Consider the following 15,221-nt stretch of genomic DNA (forward strand, 5'->3'; position numbering starts at 1 on the left):
GTAACATGTAGTAATTTAAAAGATTTTACTGAGTTACAGTTCGTAGAAGGACATCAGTCAATTGAAATGAATTGATTAGGCCCTGATCTTTGGATTTCACATGAATGCATGTCATTGGATATCCTGCAATAATTGGCTGTTGAGACTGTTCTGTTATTTATTTATTTTATTCATGGAAATTCACTACAAATTCATTACTTGGGAGCCAGGCCCAGCCAATCAGAATTAGTTTTTCCCCACAAAAGGGCTTTATTACAGTCAGAAATACTCCTACAAGTGAAGAACCCGGATGAAATTCTCTGGCACTAGCTCTGGTGGACATTCCTCTGGTGGACATTCCTCTGGTGGACATTCCTCTGGTGGACATTCCTCTGGTGGACATTCCTCTGGTGGACATTCCTCTGGTGGACATTCCTGCAGTCAGTATGCCAATTGAACGCTCCCTCAAATATTCTGTGGCATTGGGTTATGTGACAAAACTGCACATTTCAGAGTGGCCTTTTAATGTCCCCAGTACAAGGTGCACCTGTGTAATGATCATGCTGTTTAATCAGCTTCTTGATATGCCACACCTGTCAGGTGGATGGATTATCTTGGCAAAGGAGAAATGTTTATTAACAGAAATGTAAACAAATTAGTGCACAAAACTTGTGCGAAAAATAAGCTTTTTGTGAGCATTAAACATTTCTGGGATATTTTATTTCAGTTCATTTAACAGGGGACCAACACTTTACAAGTTATGTTTACATTTTTGTTCAGTATAATATTATTGATATACAATTTATGCTGTTAACCCTAAGCAACATGGGCTTGGGAAGCTCACAGGGATATTTGTATCCACAGTACATTTTCCAACTCAATAGTTAATTGTATTCCCCCAAACTAGTAGTGGTGCGTGGGTAAAATCACTGGGGAAGCCAAGCCAGAGAGAAAAGCCACATTCCAACCTATATGTTGTGATAATTGCTTTGTTTGCTCTGTAACCTGTTAGTTCATATGCCTTGACACTGTGATATATACTGTAGGCCTAAAGGCCGAGACAATGAGATTACACAGTGGCAGAATAAACTCAACCAGACCTTTGTTTCATCACAAAACCAGAGAGCAACCTCTGTCTGGTGAAGACCACAAAGCATATTGAATGTAACAAACAGTTACATGACCTACAGCATGGTCAATCAAGTTAATGTTTCTGACATTTTAGGACTACTGAACAACTATTGATTTAGAACCACAGAGAGTTACCTCTAGTCACAAAGAGAACAAGAGCTGCTTTCACTATTCCAGCAACATTTCAACTTCATCAAATCACCTATGCTTAGTCTAATACAATAACAATTAAAAGATACCAAAAACAATTTAGTCCAATCAACGTAAGCTAAATACAGTGGGGCAAAAAAAGTATTTAGTCAGCCACCAATTGTGCAAGTTCTAATTGTAATTTTCATCATAGGTACACTTCAACTATGACAGACAAAATGAGGAAATAAAATCCAGAAAATCACATTGTAGGATTTTTAATGAATTTATTTGCAAATTATGGTGGAAAATAAGTATTTGGTCACCTACAAACAAGCAAGATTTCTGGCTCTCACAGACCTGTAACTTCTTCTTTAAGAGGCTCCTCTGTCCTCCACTCGTTACCTGTATTAATGGCACCTGTTTGAACTTGTTATCAGTATAAAAGACACCTGTCCACAACTTCAAACAGTCACACTCCAAACTCCACTATGGCCAAGTCCAAAGAGCTGTCAAAGGACACCAGAAACAAAATTGTAGACCTGCACCAGGCTGGGAAGACTGAATCTGCAATAGGTAAGCAGCTTGGTTTGAAGAAATCAACTGTGGGAGCAATTATTAGGAAATGGAAGACATACAAGACCACTGATAATCTCCCTCGATCTGGGGCTCCACGCAAGATCTCACCCCGTGGGGTCAAAATGATCACAAGAACGGTGAGCACACGGTGAGCACGGTGAGCCCCAGAACCACACGGGGGGACCTAGTGAATGACCTGCAGAGAGCTGGGACCAACGTAACAAAGCCTACCATCAGTAACACACTACGCCGCCAGGGACTCAAATCCTGCAGTGCCAGACGTGTCCCCCTGCTTAAGCCAGTACATGTCCAGGCCCGTCTGAAGTTTGCTAGAGAGCATTTGGATGATTCAGAAGAAGATTGGGAGAATGTCATATGGTCAGATGAAACCAAAATATAACTTTTTGGTAAAAACTCAACTCGTCGTGTTTGGAGGACAAAGAATGCTGAGTTGCATCCAAAGAACACCATACCTACTGTGAAGCATGGGGGTGGAAACATCATGCTTTGGGGCTGTTTTTCTGCAAAGGGACCAGGACGACTGATCCGTGTAAAGGAAAGAATGACTGGGGCCATGTATCGTGAGATTTCCTTCCATCAGCAAGGGCATTGAAGATGAAACGTGGCTGGGTCTTTCAGCATGACATTGATCCCAAACTCACCGCCCGGGCAACAAAGGAGTGGCTTCGTAAGAAGCATTTCAAGGTCCTGGAGTGGCCTAGCCAGTCTCCAGATCTCAACCCCATAGAAAATCTTTGGAGGGAGTTGAAAGTCCGTGTTGCCCAGCAACAGCCCCAAAACATCACTGCTCTAGAGGAGATCTGCATGGAGGAATGGGCCAAAATACCAGCAACAGTGTGTGAAAACCTTGTGAAGGCTTACAGAAAACGTTTGACCTCTGTCATTGCCAACAAAGGGTATATAACAAAGTATTGAGATAAACTTTTGTTATTGACCAAATACTTATTTTCCACCCTAATTTGCAAATAAATTCATAAAAAATCCTACAATGTGATTTTCTGGATTTTTTTTCTTCTCATTTTGTCTGTCATAGTTTAAGTGTACCTATGATGAAAATTACAGGCCTCTCATCTTTTTAAGTGGGAGAACTTGCACAATTGGTGGCTGACTAAATACTTTTTTGCCCCACTGTATGTTGTTTTTCTTCCAAAAAATAAAGTGCATTTCACATTTAACACAGAGTATACGTCTACACAAGATGCTGTACTGTAGGGTCCCCTGCCCCACACATTCTGAAGCCCATAGAGGTGTTAAAAGACTTGTATTTAGCTCTGGATCGGGGTACCATACCCCCCAAACCACATGATTCACCCACAATGCTTGAAACCCCAACCACTGGCCACAGTTGTCATGTTGTCTTGTCTCTGTCCTTTCCCTTCACCCTGTCTCCCTCTGCTGGTCGTGTTAGGTTACCTTTTCTCCCCCGCTTTCCCCCAGCTGTCCCTTGTCTCCTCTAACTACCCATTCACCCCGTTCCCCACCTGTTCCCTTTTTCCCTCTGATTAGGTCCCTATATCTCTCTCTGTTTCTGCTCCTGTCCTTGTCGGATTCTTGTTTGTTTGTGTCATTCATGCCTGAACCAGACTGTCGTCATGTTTGCTGTAACCTTGTCCTGTCCTGTCAGAATCTGCCGGTCCATCTGAGCCTACCTATGTTTGGTAATTAAAGAAGCTCTGTTTAAGTTGATTCGCTTTTGGGTCCTCATTCACGCACCGTAACAGAAGAATCCGACCAGGAATGGACCCAGCGACTTCGGATCCTCTCCACTCAGCCGTCGAGATCCAGGGAGCGATGCTAGGCAGACACAAGCAGGAATTGTCTGCTGCTCGACATGCCGTTGAGACCCTGGCCACCCAAGTCTCCAACCTCACAGAACAGGTTCACCATCTCCGCCTCGATCCACCGGCCACTTCCAGGGCTTTCGAATCTCCGGAGCCCAGAATCAATAACCCGCCGTGTTACTCTGGGGAGCCCACTGAATGCCGCTCGTTCCTCACCCAGTGTGATATTGTGTTTTCTCTCCAGCCCAACACTTACTCCAGGAGCACTGCTCGTGTCGCCTACGTCATATCTCTCCTTATTGGACGGGCTCGTGAGTGGGGCACGGCAATCTGGGAGGCAAGGGCTGAGTGTATTAACCAGTATCAAGACTTTAAGGAGGAGATGATACGGGTTTTTGATCGATCTGTTTTTGGGGAGGAGGCTTCCAGGGCCCTGTCTTCCCTATGTCAAGGCAATCGATCCATAACAGACTACTCTATTGAGTTTCGCACTCTTGCTGTCTCCAGTGGCTGGAACGAGCCGGCCTTGCTCGCTCGTCTTCTGGAGGGTTTCCGCGCAGAGGTAAAGGATGAGATTCTCTCCCGGGAGGTTCCTTCCAGCGTGGATTCCTTGATTGAACTCGCTATTCGCATTGAGCGACGGGTTGATCTTCGTCACCGAGCTCGTGGAAAGGAGCTCGCGCTCTCCGTCGCCTCCCTCTCCGCATCACTACCATCTTCCTCTGCCGGCTCGGGTGCTGAGCCCATGCAGCTGGGAGGTATCCGCATCTCGACTAAGGAGAGGGAACGGAGAATCACCAACCGCCTCTGTCTCTATTGCGGTTCCGCTGGTCATTTTGTCACTTCATGTCCAGTAAAAGGCCAGAGCTCGTCAGTAAGCGGAGGGCTACTGGTGAGCGCTACTACTCCTGTCTCTCCTTCAAGATCCTGCACTACCTTGTCGGTCCATCTACGCTGGACCGGTTCGTCAGCTTCCTGCAGTGCCTTAATAGACTCTGGGGCGGAGGGCTGTTTTATGGACGAGACCTGGGCTCGGGAACATGACATTCCTCTCAGACAGTTAAAGGAGCCCACGGCCTTGTTCGCCCTGGATGGTAGTCCTCTCCCCAGGATTCAGCGTGAGACGCTACCTTTAACCCTCACTGTTTCTGGTAATCATAGTGAAACCATTTCTTTTTTAATTTTTCGTTCACCTTTTACACCTGTTGTTTTGGGCCATCCCTGGCTAGTTTGTCATAATCCTTCCATTAATTGGTCTAGTAATTCTATCCTCTCCTGGAACGTCTCTTGTCATGTGAAATGTTTAATGTCTGCTATCCCTCCTGTTTCCTCTGTCTCTTCTTCACAGGAGGAGCCTGGTGATTTGACAGGGGTGCCGGAGGAATATCACGATCTGCGCACGGTGTTCAGTCGGTCCAGGGCCACCTCTCTTCCTCCACACCGGTCGTATGATTGTAGTATTGATCTCCTTCCGGGAACCACCCCCCCCCGGGGTAGACTATACTCTCTGTCGGCTCCCGAACGTAAGGCCCTCGAAGATTATTTGTCTGTAGCTCTTGACGCCGGTACCATAGTCCCCTCCTCCTCTCCCGCCGGAGCGGGGTTTTTTTTTGTCAAGAAGAAGGACGGGTCTCTGCGCCCCTGCATAGATTATCGAGGGCTGAATGACATAACAGTGAAGAATCGTTATCCGCTTCCTCTTATGTCTTCAGCCTTCGAGATCCTGCAGGGAGCCAGGTTTTTCACTAAGTTGGACCTTCGTAACGCTTACCATCTCGTGCGCATCAGGGAGGGGGACGAGTGGAAGACGGCGTTTAACACTCCGTTAGGGCACTTTGAATACCGGGTTCTTCCTTTCGGCCTCGCTAACGCTCCCGCTGTCTTTCAGGCATTAGTCAATGATGTCCTGAGAGACATGCTGAACATCTTTGTTTTCGTTTACCTTGACGATATCCTGATTTTTTCACCGTCACTCCAGATTCATGTTCAGCACGTTCGACGTGTCCTCCAGCGCCTTTTAGAGAATTGTCTTTTTGTGAAGGCTGAGAAGTGCACGTTTCATGCCTCCTCCGTCACATTTCTCGGTTCTGTTATTTCCGCTGAAGGCATTAAGATGGATCCCGCTAAGGTCCAAGCTGTCATTGATTGGCCCGTCCCTAAGTCACGCGTCGAGCTGCAGCGCTTTCTCGGCTTCGCGAACTTCTATCGTCGTTTCATCCGTAATTTCGGTCAGGTGGCAGCTCCTCTCACAGCCCTTACTTCTGTCAAGACGTGCTTTAAGTGGTCCGTTTCCGCCCAGGGAGCTTTTGATCTCCTCAAGAATCGTTTTACATCCGCTCCTATCCTTGTTACACCTGACGTCTCTAGACAGTTCGTTGTCGAGGTTGACGCGTCAGAGGTGGGAGTGGGAGCCATCCTTTCTCAGCGCTCCCTCTCTGACGACAAGGTCCACCCATGCGCGTATTTTTCTCATCGCCTGTCGCCGTCGGAACGTAACTATGATGTGGGTAACCGCGAACTGCTCGCCATCCGGTTAGCCCTAGGCGAATGGCGACAGTGGTTGGAGGGGGCGACCGTTCCTTTTGTCGTTTGGACTGACCATAGGAACCTTGAGTACATCCGTTCTGCCAAACGACTTAATGCGCGTCAGGCGCGTTGGGCGCTGTTTTTCGCTCGTTTCGAGTTCGTGATTTCTTATCGTCCGGGCTCTAAGAACACCAAGCCTGATGCTTTGTCTCGTCTCTTCAGTTCTTCAGTAGCCTCCACTGACCCCGAGGGGATTCTCCCTGAGGGGCGTGTTGTCGGGTTGACTGTCTGGGGAATTGAGAGGCAGGTAAAGCAAGCACTCACTCAAACTCCGTCGCCGCGCGCTTGTCCTAGGAACCTTCTTTTCGTTCCCGTTCCTACTCGTCTGGCCGTTCTTCAGTGGGCTCACTCTGCCAAGTTAGCCGGCCACCCTGGCGTTCGGGGTACGCTTGCTTCCATTCGCCAGCGTTTCTGGTGGCCCACCCGGGAGCATGACACGCGTCGTTTCGTGGCTGCTTGTTCGGTCTGCGCGCAGACTAAGTCCGGTAACTCTCCTCCTGCCGGCCGTCTCAGGCCGCTTCCTATTCCCTCTCGACCGTGGTCTCACATCGCCTTAGATTTTGTCACCGGACTGCCTTCGTCAGCGGGGAAGACTGTTATTCTTACGGTTGTCGATAGGTTCTCTAAGGCGGCTCATTTCATTCCCCTTGCTAAGCTTCCTTCTGCTAAAGAGACGGCACAAATCATCATCGAGAATGTTTTCAGAATTCATGGCCTTCCGTCAGACGTCGTTTCGGACAGAGGTCCGCAATTCACGTCTCAATTTTGGAGGGAGTTTTGCCGTTTGATTGGGGCTTCCGTCAGTCTCTCTTCCGGCTTTCACCCCCAGTCTAACGGTCAAGCAGAACGGGCCAATCAGACTATTGGTCGCATCTTACGCAGTCTTTCTTTTCGCAACCCTGCGTCTTGGTCAGAACAGCTCCCCTGGGCAGAATACGCCCACAACTCGCTTCCTTCGTCTGCGACCGGGCTATCTCCTTTTCAGAGTAGCCTCGGGTACCAGCCTCCGTTGTTCTCATCTCAGTTCGCCGAGTCCAGCGTCCCCTCCGCTCAGGCTTTTGTCCAACGTTGCGAGCGCACCTGGAAGAGGGTCAGGTCTGCACTTTGCCGTTATAGGGCGCAGACTGTGAGAGCTGCTAATAAGCGTAGAACGAAGAGCCCTAGATATTGTCGCGGTCAGAGAGTTTGGCTCTCCACTCAGAACCTTCCCCTTAAGACGGCTTCTCGCAAGTTGACCCCGCGGTTCATTGGTCCATTCCGTATCTCTCAGGTCATTAATCCTGTCGCAGTGCGACTTCTTCTTCCGCGATATCTTCGTCGCGTCCACCCGGTCTTCCATGTCTCCTGTGTTAAGCCCGTTCTTCGCGCCCCCGCTCGTCTTCCCCCCCCCCCCCCCATCCTTGTCGAGGGCGCACCTATCTACAGGGTCCGTAAAATCTTGGACATGCGTCCTCGGGGCCGTGGTCATCAGTACCTAGTTGACTGGGAGGGGTACGGTCCTGAGGAGAGGAGTTGGGTTCCCTCTCGGGACGTGCTGGACCGTGCGCTGATTGATGATTTCCTCCGTTGCCGCCAGGTTTCCTCCTCGAGTGCGCCAGGAGGCGCTCGGTGAGTGGGGGGGTACTGTCATGTTGTCTTGTCTCTGTCCTTTCCCTTCACCCTGTCTCCCTCTGCTGGTCGTGTTAGGTTACCTTTTCTCCCCCGCTTTCCCCCAGCTGTCCCTTGTCTCCTCTAACTACCCATTCACCCCGTTCCCCACCTGTTCCCTTTTTCCCTCTGATTAGGTCCCTATATCTCTCTCTGTTTCTGCTCCTGTCCTTGTCGGATTCTTGTTTGTTTGTGTCATTCATGCCTGAACCAGACTGTCGTCATGTTTGCTGTAACCTTGTCCTGTCCTGTCAGAATCTGCCGGTCCATCTGAGCCTACCTATGTTTGGTAATTAAAGAAGCTCTGTTTAAGTTGATTCGCTTTTGGGTCCTCATTCACGCACCGTAACAACAGTAGAAATCCCTCCAACCACATCTTAGTTCAATATGACACTTTACGGTGCAATTACACTGCACAATAATAGTTTAACATTAGATGAATATGTATTCCTAACAGAGAAGTACTGTGTCAAACCCACACACGAGTGGTTCCTTTGTCTACTCAATAATGTGAAGCCCTTGTTTTCACCTATGAAAGCTCATCGTGAATCATGAAAGATTGACATTACTGTACATGAGAGAACATTCATCAAACAAGGTAGGCCCGGTTCCATTTCCGTCCCTAGCCCTTAGCTCATTGGTCTGGCAGATCCTCAAGGTTTGGGATAGGTGTAAGCAGTACTGTGACAGCACCATCTAACCCTCCAACAGGCTAATCTGCTAAGTAAAGTATATGCCATACTGCATTGACCTATCCAGACTTTGCAGATCTGCCTAAAGAAGGGGTTGGGATTGGGGGGAAGGGGCTAGGGATGGAAATGTACACAGACTGTAAAATTACAATAAAAGGGGGTCAAATTTGATGTCATTCTAATACGGTGCACCTGAGTCCCCCTTGGATCCTGCAGCAGGTAGCACCATACATGATGTCAGAACACCCCTATAATGATAAGCATGCTCTATTTACAGAATCTAATTGGTCAACAGAATGCCATACAAAATAAACAATCATTTCTTTACCAATTCATTCAGGAGAGGCTCTACAGCGCATTAAAATACAAGATACTTTGGATACATCATAATTCAGGCGAGACAACCCTGAGAAAAAAAAATAGCGACTTTCAATAAATATAACAAAATAGATTATTCTTCAAAGGTAAAGGAGAGTGTTTTCTTGGTATTATTGTTTGTCTGTGAAGAGCCACCAGAACCTGTGATAACGATATAAGTTATTTTTCCATCAGTCACGTGACGGCGTTGCCTTAACCCCTTACTACGGCTCAGAGTCAGCCGTTGCACATGTACACCATACAGTACCATCTTTGCTTCTACTATTCATTTAAACATATCCTTCTCTATTTCATTCCTGTGGTGGAATTTGTCACTTCTCTCAGAAGGTCACTTCTCTCAGAATGATAGGAAGACAAGCAGACAATTTCCTCTGAGGTCAAAGGGTCACACTGGAAGTAAGTCCTCAGAGCCACTGTCCCCATGGAGACAGATATACATGAGGTCTGTGCTGCTGATCACAAACCCCCATACAAGCCATAGAAATTTAATGAATTCTATTTCTATGGTACACAGATCACACACACACTCAGGGGCCATGCAACTCAAATGCACAGAAACATTTTCCTTATTCACAGACGCTTAGGTTTACAACACTCAAAAACACGTCATAGGTTCACAAAGGCAGATGCAACTGAAAACGTGTAAGATATTTTCTTACCGAGTCCAATTTCATTCATTGTAAGATATTGAAGAAGACCATAGCCAGAGAATAGAGCAGGAGATTCAGAATAAAAAAAGGCAGTGACATTGTAATGACTAATGACAGAATACTGGGCAGTGGCAGTCAGTATCCTGTCCCATTCACATTTTCAAAAACAAAACACATAAGTCAAGATCTGATTTCCCATTTGGAGAAATCACATACAGCACAAGTCTTGGGAAGTTGAGTCCTTGTTTGGGCCTGGTGTATAAGGACTCTGCTAGGCATCGCAGAAGGGCTGTTGGTTGTTGTCGTCGTATATCATCATGCTGGAGGTGGTCATGTTACTGGGGAGAGGCTGTTATTGCTGACAGAGTATTTATATCGGTCCATGAAGTAACTAACACGTAGTTACTGCTGCGCGCTGATATGACGGGGTAGAATGAGGATCTGGAAGCGCTTAAGAACGTGTACCGTAAACTCACTCCACAGCTAGTGAAATATCACCGATGGAGCTACTGCCTTACATATTTTTCGATAGCTCAAATGGTTGGTACGTTGTCAAGGAGGGCGATCACGTGTGCTAGAAAAGTGGACGTCCTGGGTTCGATCGTGACTCGGTGTGAGCGAATCAGGAGAAATTGGCAAGCAGCGTGACGTATTTAAGGGTTAATGGTGCGTTTGGACAGGCATTTGGAGGGTTAATGGTGCGTTTGGACAGGCATTTGGAGGGTTAATGGTGCGTTTGGACAGGCATTTGGAGGGTTAATGGTGCGTTTGGACAGGCATTTGGAGGGTTAATGGTGCGTTTGGACAGGCATTTGGAGGGTTAATGGTGCGTTTGGACAGGCATTTGGAGGGTTAATGGTGCGTTTGGACAGGCATTTGGAGGGTTAATGGTGCGTTTGGACAGGCATTTGGAGGGTTAATGGTGCGTTTGGACAGGCATTTGGAGGGTTAATGGTGCGTTTGGACAGGCATTTGGAGGGTTAATGGTGCGTGCTACAGGTATCTGGGGACTTTCCTTCCCGAGGCTGTTGTCACCTCAGAATGGAAAGCAAGCAGAACATCATAATAACCTACATTCTCACATGCTCGAGGGTGGGGGCTTTAAAGGCAAATAGGGAGAGATGAAGAGAAATAGGCTCCCGCTCTCCGCCTCCGCGGCTTTGTTTCTTTGCATGGAGTCTGTGTCGGACACACGGCACGCGGATCACAGAGCACCCAGGTTATTTTTAGCCTCCCGTGGTTATCTGTCTTTCAAGGCACGTTCAGAGTGCAGCAGCGAGACAAGGTGATTGAGCCCTCAGCCCGACTTCATCTTGTATGCATCTTGATAATCGCCCCACCTCTGTCATCCCTCACTCCACTTCTCCTCCTCTCTTCCTCCTTCTCTGTCCGTGTGACATCCTATCTTTTTGTACACACACACACAAGCCCTTTATCTGATGTGCGGAAAGTGGCACAATCTTTAATAATCTAATAATAATCTCTCAATCCTTCTGAGGAAAAAAGCCCACATCAGTAAAAGCGGCTAAAATGACTATGCACGCAGTCCGTCCTTTCCAGCCACCTGCCTGAGCCCAGGCTGCCTGTCTGCCTCCTCCCTCTGCCCAGGGCACCTCTCTCCTTCCCTCCCGGGACCTGTGTCTGGGTCAGACGTGGCTAGGGGTCCGGGCCCTGTGGGCCACCCTGGCCGGTATACAGCCACAACACACCAGCCACAGAGCCTTCTGGATGTCCTGGTTCCTGAAGGCATAGATCACTGGGTTGATGACTGAGTTGTAGGTGGCGGGCACCAGGGTGGCGTAGGTGTAGAGAGGTGGGTATGTGTAGTCGGCGACCAGTGAGTAGACGGTGAAGGGCATCCAGCAGGCGGCAAACGTCCCCAGGATGATGGCCAGCGTGGACACGCCATTCCTGGTTGTGACGTAGTGGGGCGAGGCGGACAGGAAGTGATGCTGCAAGGCGATCTGGTGGGCGTGGTGCATGACGATCTTACAGATCTGCACGTACAGCTGCAGCATGAGGCCGAACAGCAGGAGGAAGGATACGGACAGCACCGCCACGTTGTTCTTAGTCAGGGGGCGCACCACGCTGCACGTCGACTCCTCTGCCAGGCAGTTCACCCCTGTGATGGGCAGTAGGCCCAGACAGAGAGACAGGCCCCAGAGGAGGACCAGCATGGTGTAGGTGAAGGCGGCAGTGCGCTCTGAGTTGTAGGTCAGGGCGTAGTAGAGTGACAGGTAACGGTCTATGGTGATGGCCAGCAGGCTGAAGACGGAGGCTGAGAAAGAGGCCACCACCAGACCAACAGTCAGCAGCTGGGCCGAGTCAGACCTCAGCAGGTAGGCCAAGGTGAAGTGGAGCACCAGGCCCAGACCAGCCAGGAGGTCAGCCAGGGCCAGGCTGCCGATCAGCAGGAACATGGGGGCACGCAGAGCCGGGTTCTGCCAGATCACCAGTACAACCAGGGCATTTTCACAGGCGATGAGAGTCCCTGAGGAGCACAGCAAGATGTCCCAGGGATTGACCAGGAGAGGGGGCAGTGGGGGGAAGGAGCCCATAGGTGGGTAAGTGGCATTATCTGTGAATCCGTCTCTGCTGCTGGACCAGACAGTGGGGTCAGAGGTCAGCCAGCTGGGGGTGACTGATGCCTCGTAGTCGTTGCTCATTTTGGCCCGTCTGGAAACACACGCGCTATTATTATAAGAGATCACACACGCACACGTGAATCCATCCATACAAACACACACACACAAATAAACACACTATGTGAGATCACACACACACTCTTCATTTAAGAAGCCACACAGACATGAGGGAGTGAAGATCATACATTCATCGAGGACTTTAGTATCCTGGAATCCATCTACTCACACAAACATGCACATTCTACTTGTATCTTATTTATTTTGAAAAAGTATTCAGACCCCTTCCCCTTTTCCACATTTTGTTACATTACAGCCTTATTCTAAAATTAATACAAGTAAATGTTTTCCTCATCAATCTACACACAATTCACCATAATGACAAAACAAATGTTTGCAAATCTATCAACAATATATATATATATATATATATATATATCTTATTTACATCAGTATTCAGACCCTTTGCTTTGAGACTCAAAATTGAGCTCAGGTGCATCCTGTTTCCATTGATCATCCTTGAGATGTTTCTACAACTTTATTAGAGTCCACCTGAAGTAAATTTAATTGATTGGACATGATTTGGAAAGGCACACACCTTTCTATACAAGGTCCAACAGTTGACAGTGGATGTCAGAGCAAAAACCAATCCAAGAGGTTGAAAGAACTGTCCGTAGAGCTCCGAGACAGGATTGTGTCGAGGCACAGATCTGGGGAAGGGTACCAAAACATTTATGCAGCATTGAAGGTCCCCAAGAACTCAATGGCCTCCATCATACTAAAATGGAAGAAGTTTGGAACCACCAAGACTTCCTAGAACTGGTTGCCCAGGCTGAACTGAGCAATTGGGGGAGAAGGACCTTTGTCAGGGAAGTGACCAAGAACCCAATGTTCACTCTGGCAGAGCTCCAGAGTTCATCTGTGGAGATGGGAGAACCTTCCAGAAGGATATCCATCTCTGCAGCACTCCACCAAGCAGGCCTTTATGGTACAGTGTCCAGACGGAAGCCACTCCTCAGTAAAAGGCACATGATAGCCCTCTTGGAGTTTGCCAAAAGGTACCTAAAGGACTCTCTGACCACGAGAAACAAGATTCTCTGGTCTGATGAAACCAAGATTGAACTCTTTGGCCTGAATACCAAGCGTCACGTCTGGAGGAAACCTGGCACCATCCCTACGGTGAAGCATGGTGGTGGCAGCATCATGCTGTGGGGATGTTTTTCAGTGGCAGGGAGTCAGGATCGAGGGAAAGATGAACGGAGCAAAGTACAGTGAGACCCTTGATGAAAACCTGCTCCAGAGCTCTCAGGACCTCAGACTGGGATGAAGGTTCGCCTTCCAAAAGGACAATGACCCTAAGCACACAGCCAAGACAATGCAGGAGTGACTTCAGGACAAGTCTCTGAATGTCCTTCAGTGGCCTAGCCAGAGCCCAGACTTGATCCTGATCGCACATCTCTGGAAAGACCTGAAAACAGCTGTGCAGCGATGCTCCCCATCCAACCTGACAGAGCTTGAGAGGATCTCTAGAGAAGAATGGGAGAAACTCCCCAAATACAGGTGTTCCAAGCTTGTAGCGTCATACCCAAGAAGACTCGAGGCAGTAATCATTGCCAAAGGTTCTTCAACAAAGTACTGAGTCAATATGATACATTTGCAAACATTTCTAAAAACCAGTTTTTGCTTTTTCATTATGGGGTGTTGTGTGTAGATTCATGAGGAACAGTTTTTATTTAAGCCATTTTAGAATAAGGCTGTAACATAACAAAATGTGAAAAAGTCAAGGGGTCTGAATACTTTCCGAATGCACTGTAAATAACATCTCAAATGTATTGTGTCCTATCTGATACAAATTGAAACAACAACACACACTATAACTTGCCGTTGTGGTATGGAGTAGCCTTGTGGTGCTTACCAATAGGCTCCATATAAAGTCTAATTAAAAACTGTAAAAAATCATCAGTAAATGTATAATAAGTAAATAATAGGCCTAAATATGAAAATACAAACCATGTAATAGGAAGCCTAAAAGACATGCATCTTTACACTATGCACACATACAGTATATACAGGGATGTTATTGATAAGCCTGTCTTTACCAAACCTCTGATTGCCTGCACTCTTAGAAAAAAGAGTTCCAAAAGGATTCCTTGTCTGTCCCCAGGTAGAACCCTCTGTGGAAAGAACCAACATGGGTTCTTCAAAGGGTTCTCCTATGGGGACAGCCTAAGAACCGTTTTAGGTTCTAGATAGCACCTTTTTTCTAAGAGTGTGGGGACTGAAAGGTCTATCAATAACCTTCCAGGTGTTGTGCCGAAAATCTCCCCCCTGCCCGAATCGCCCCTTCTAATTTCCTTAATTTTGTGGCTAGTCAGGCGCGGGCGCTGAAGGGTGGGGGTGGGGGGTGGGGGGGGGGAGCCAAACCGAAAACTGCAGACAAAAATGCTTTCTGCTACTAAGATCAGTGAAATGTAGACTAAACTGACAAAGGAGTGAAGAGCAGAAATCTCAACTAGCAAGCAAGTCGCATCAATGAAGAACGCGAAGAGGGGGGATGATTGTGGCAGGGGGGGATATTTCAGCACATCAACCGTACCGGTTATAACTCACACCACCAAGTGTCTGTTTTGCAATAACGCATAACAGACGCTTTCCGAATCCTGGTCCTTTGTAGCCCTCTCATACATTCTCATTAGTCTCACCACTAATGTTTTATCATCTATGGTTCTTCCAAATGCACTGCCAGGTTGCAGTAACAATAGCCCGCCCGTCCATTCATTCATCCATTCATCTACCGCTATCCACAGCCTACCTAGACTCTGATGTTCGGTCTAGGCAAAAGTGCGTCCTTGCTGTATTTCCATGATACGCAATTGATAACGTTGGCGGCAGGTGCGGTGCCTGGATCAGATGGAGATGCAGCAGTAGCATCGGGGGATGGGTCTTTGCTGCTCTGAGTCCCAAACGGGCCAGACTCGGAGACGGGTCCTGTTTGTTCAATAGGCT

The 15,221-nt window shown here is 47.8% G+C and overlaps 1 protein-coding gene across 1 annotated transcript; it reads right to left on the reverse strand.

Annotated features, from left to right (window-relative positions):
- Nucleotides 1-10,229: 10,229 nt before the first annotated feature.
- Nucleotides 10,230-15,221, reverse strand: LOC110489670 (G protein-coupled receptor 12-like). Its single transcript, XM_021562424.3, has 2 exons — nucleotides 15,028-15,221; nucleotides 10,230-12,249 (listed from the first exon to the last, which is right to left on the reverse strand). Exons 1-2 carry the CDS (start codon nucleotides 15,144-15,146, stop codon nucleotides 11,220-11,222), a joined length of 1,149 nt encoding a protein of 382 aa, XP_021418099.2. The 5' UTR covers nucleotides 15,147-15,221; the 3' UTR covers nucleotides 10,230-11,219.

Source organism: Oncorhynchus mykiss, chromosome 15, assembly GCF_057628025.1.
Source record: "Oncorhynchus mykiss isolate SJ-2025 chromosome 15, ASM5762802v1, whole genome shotgun sequence".
Taxonomy (NCBI): Eukaryota; Metazoa; Chordata; class Actinopteri; order Salmoniformes; family Salmonidae; genus Oncorhynchus; species Oncorhynchus mykiss.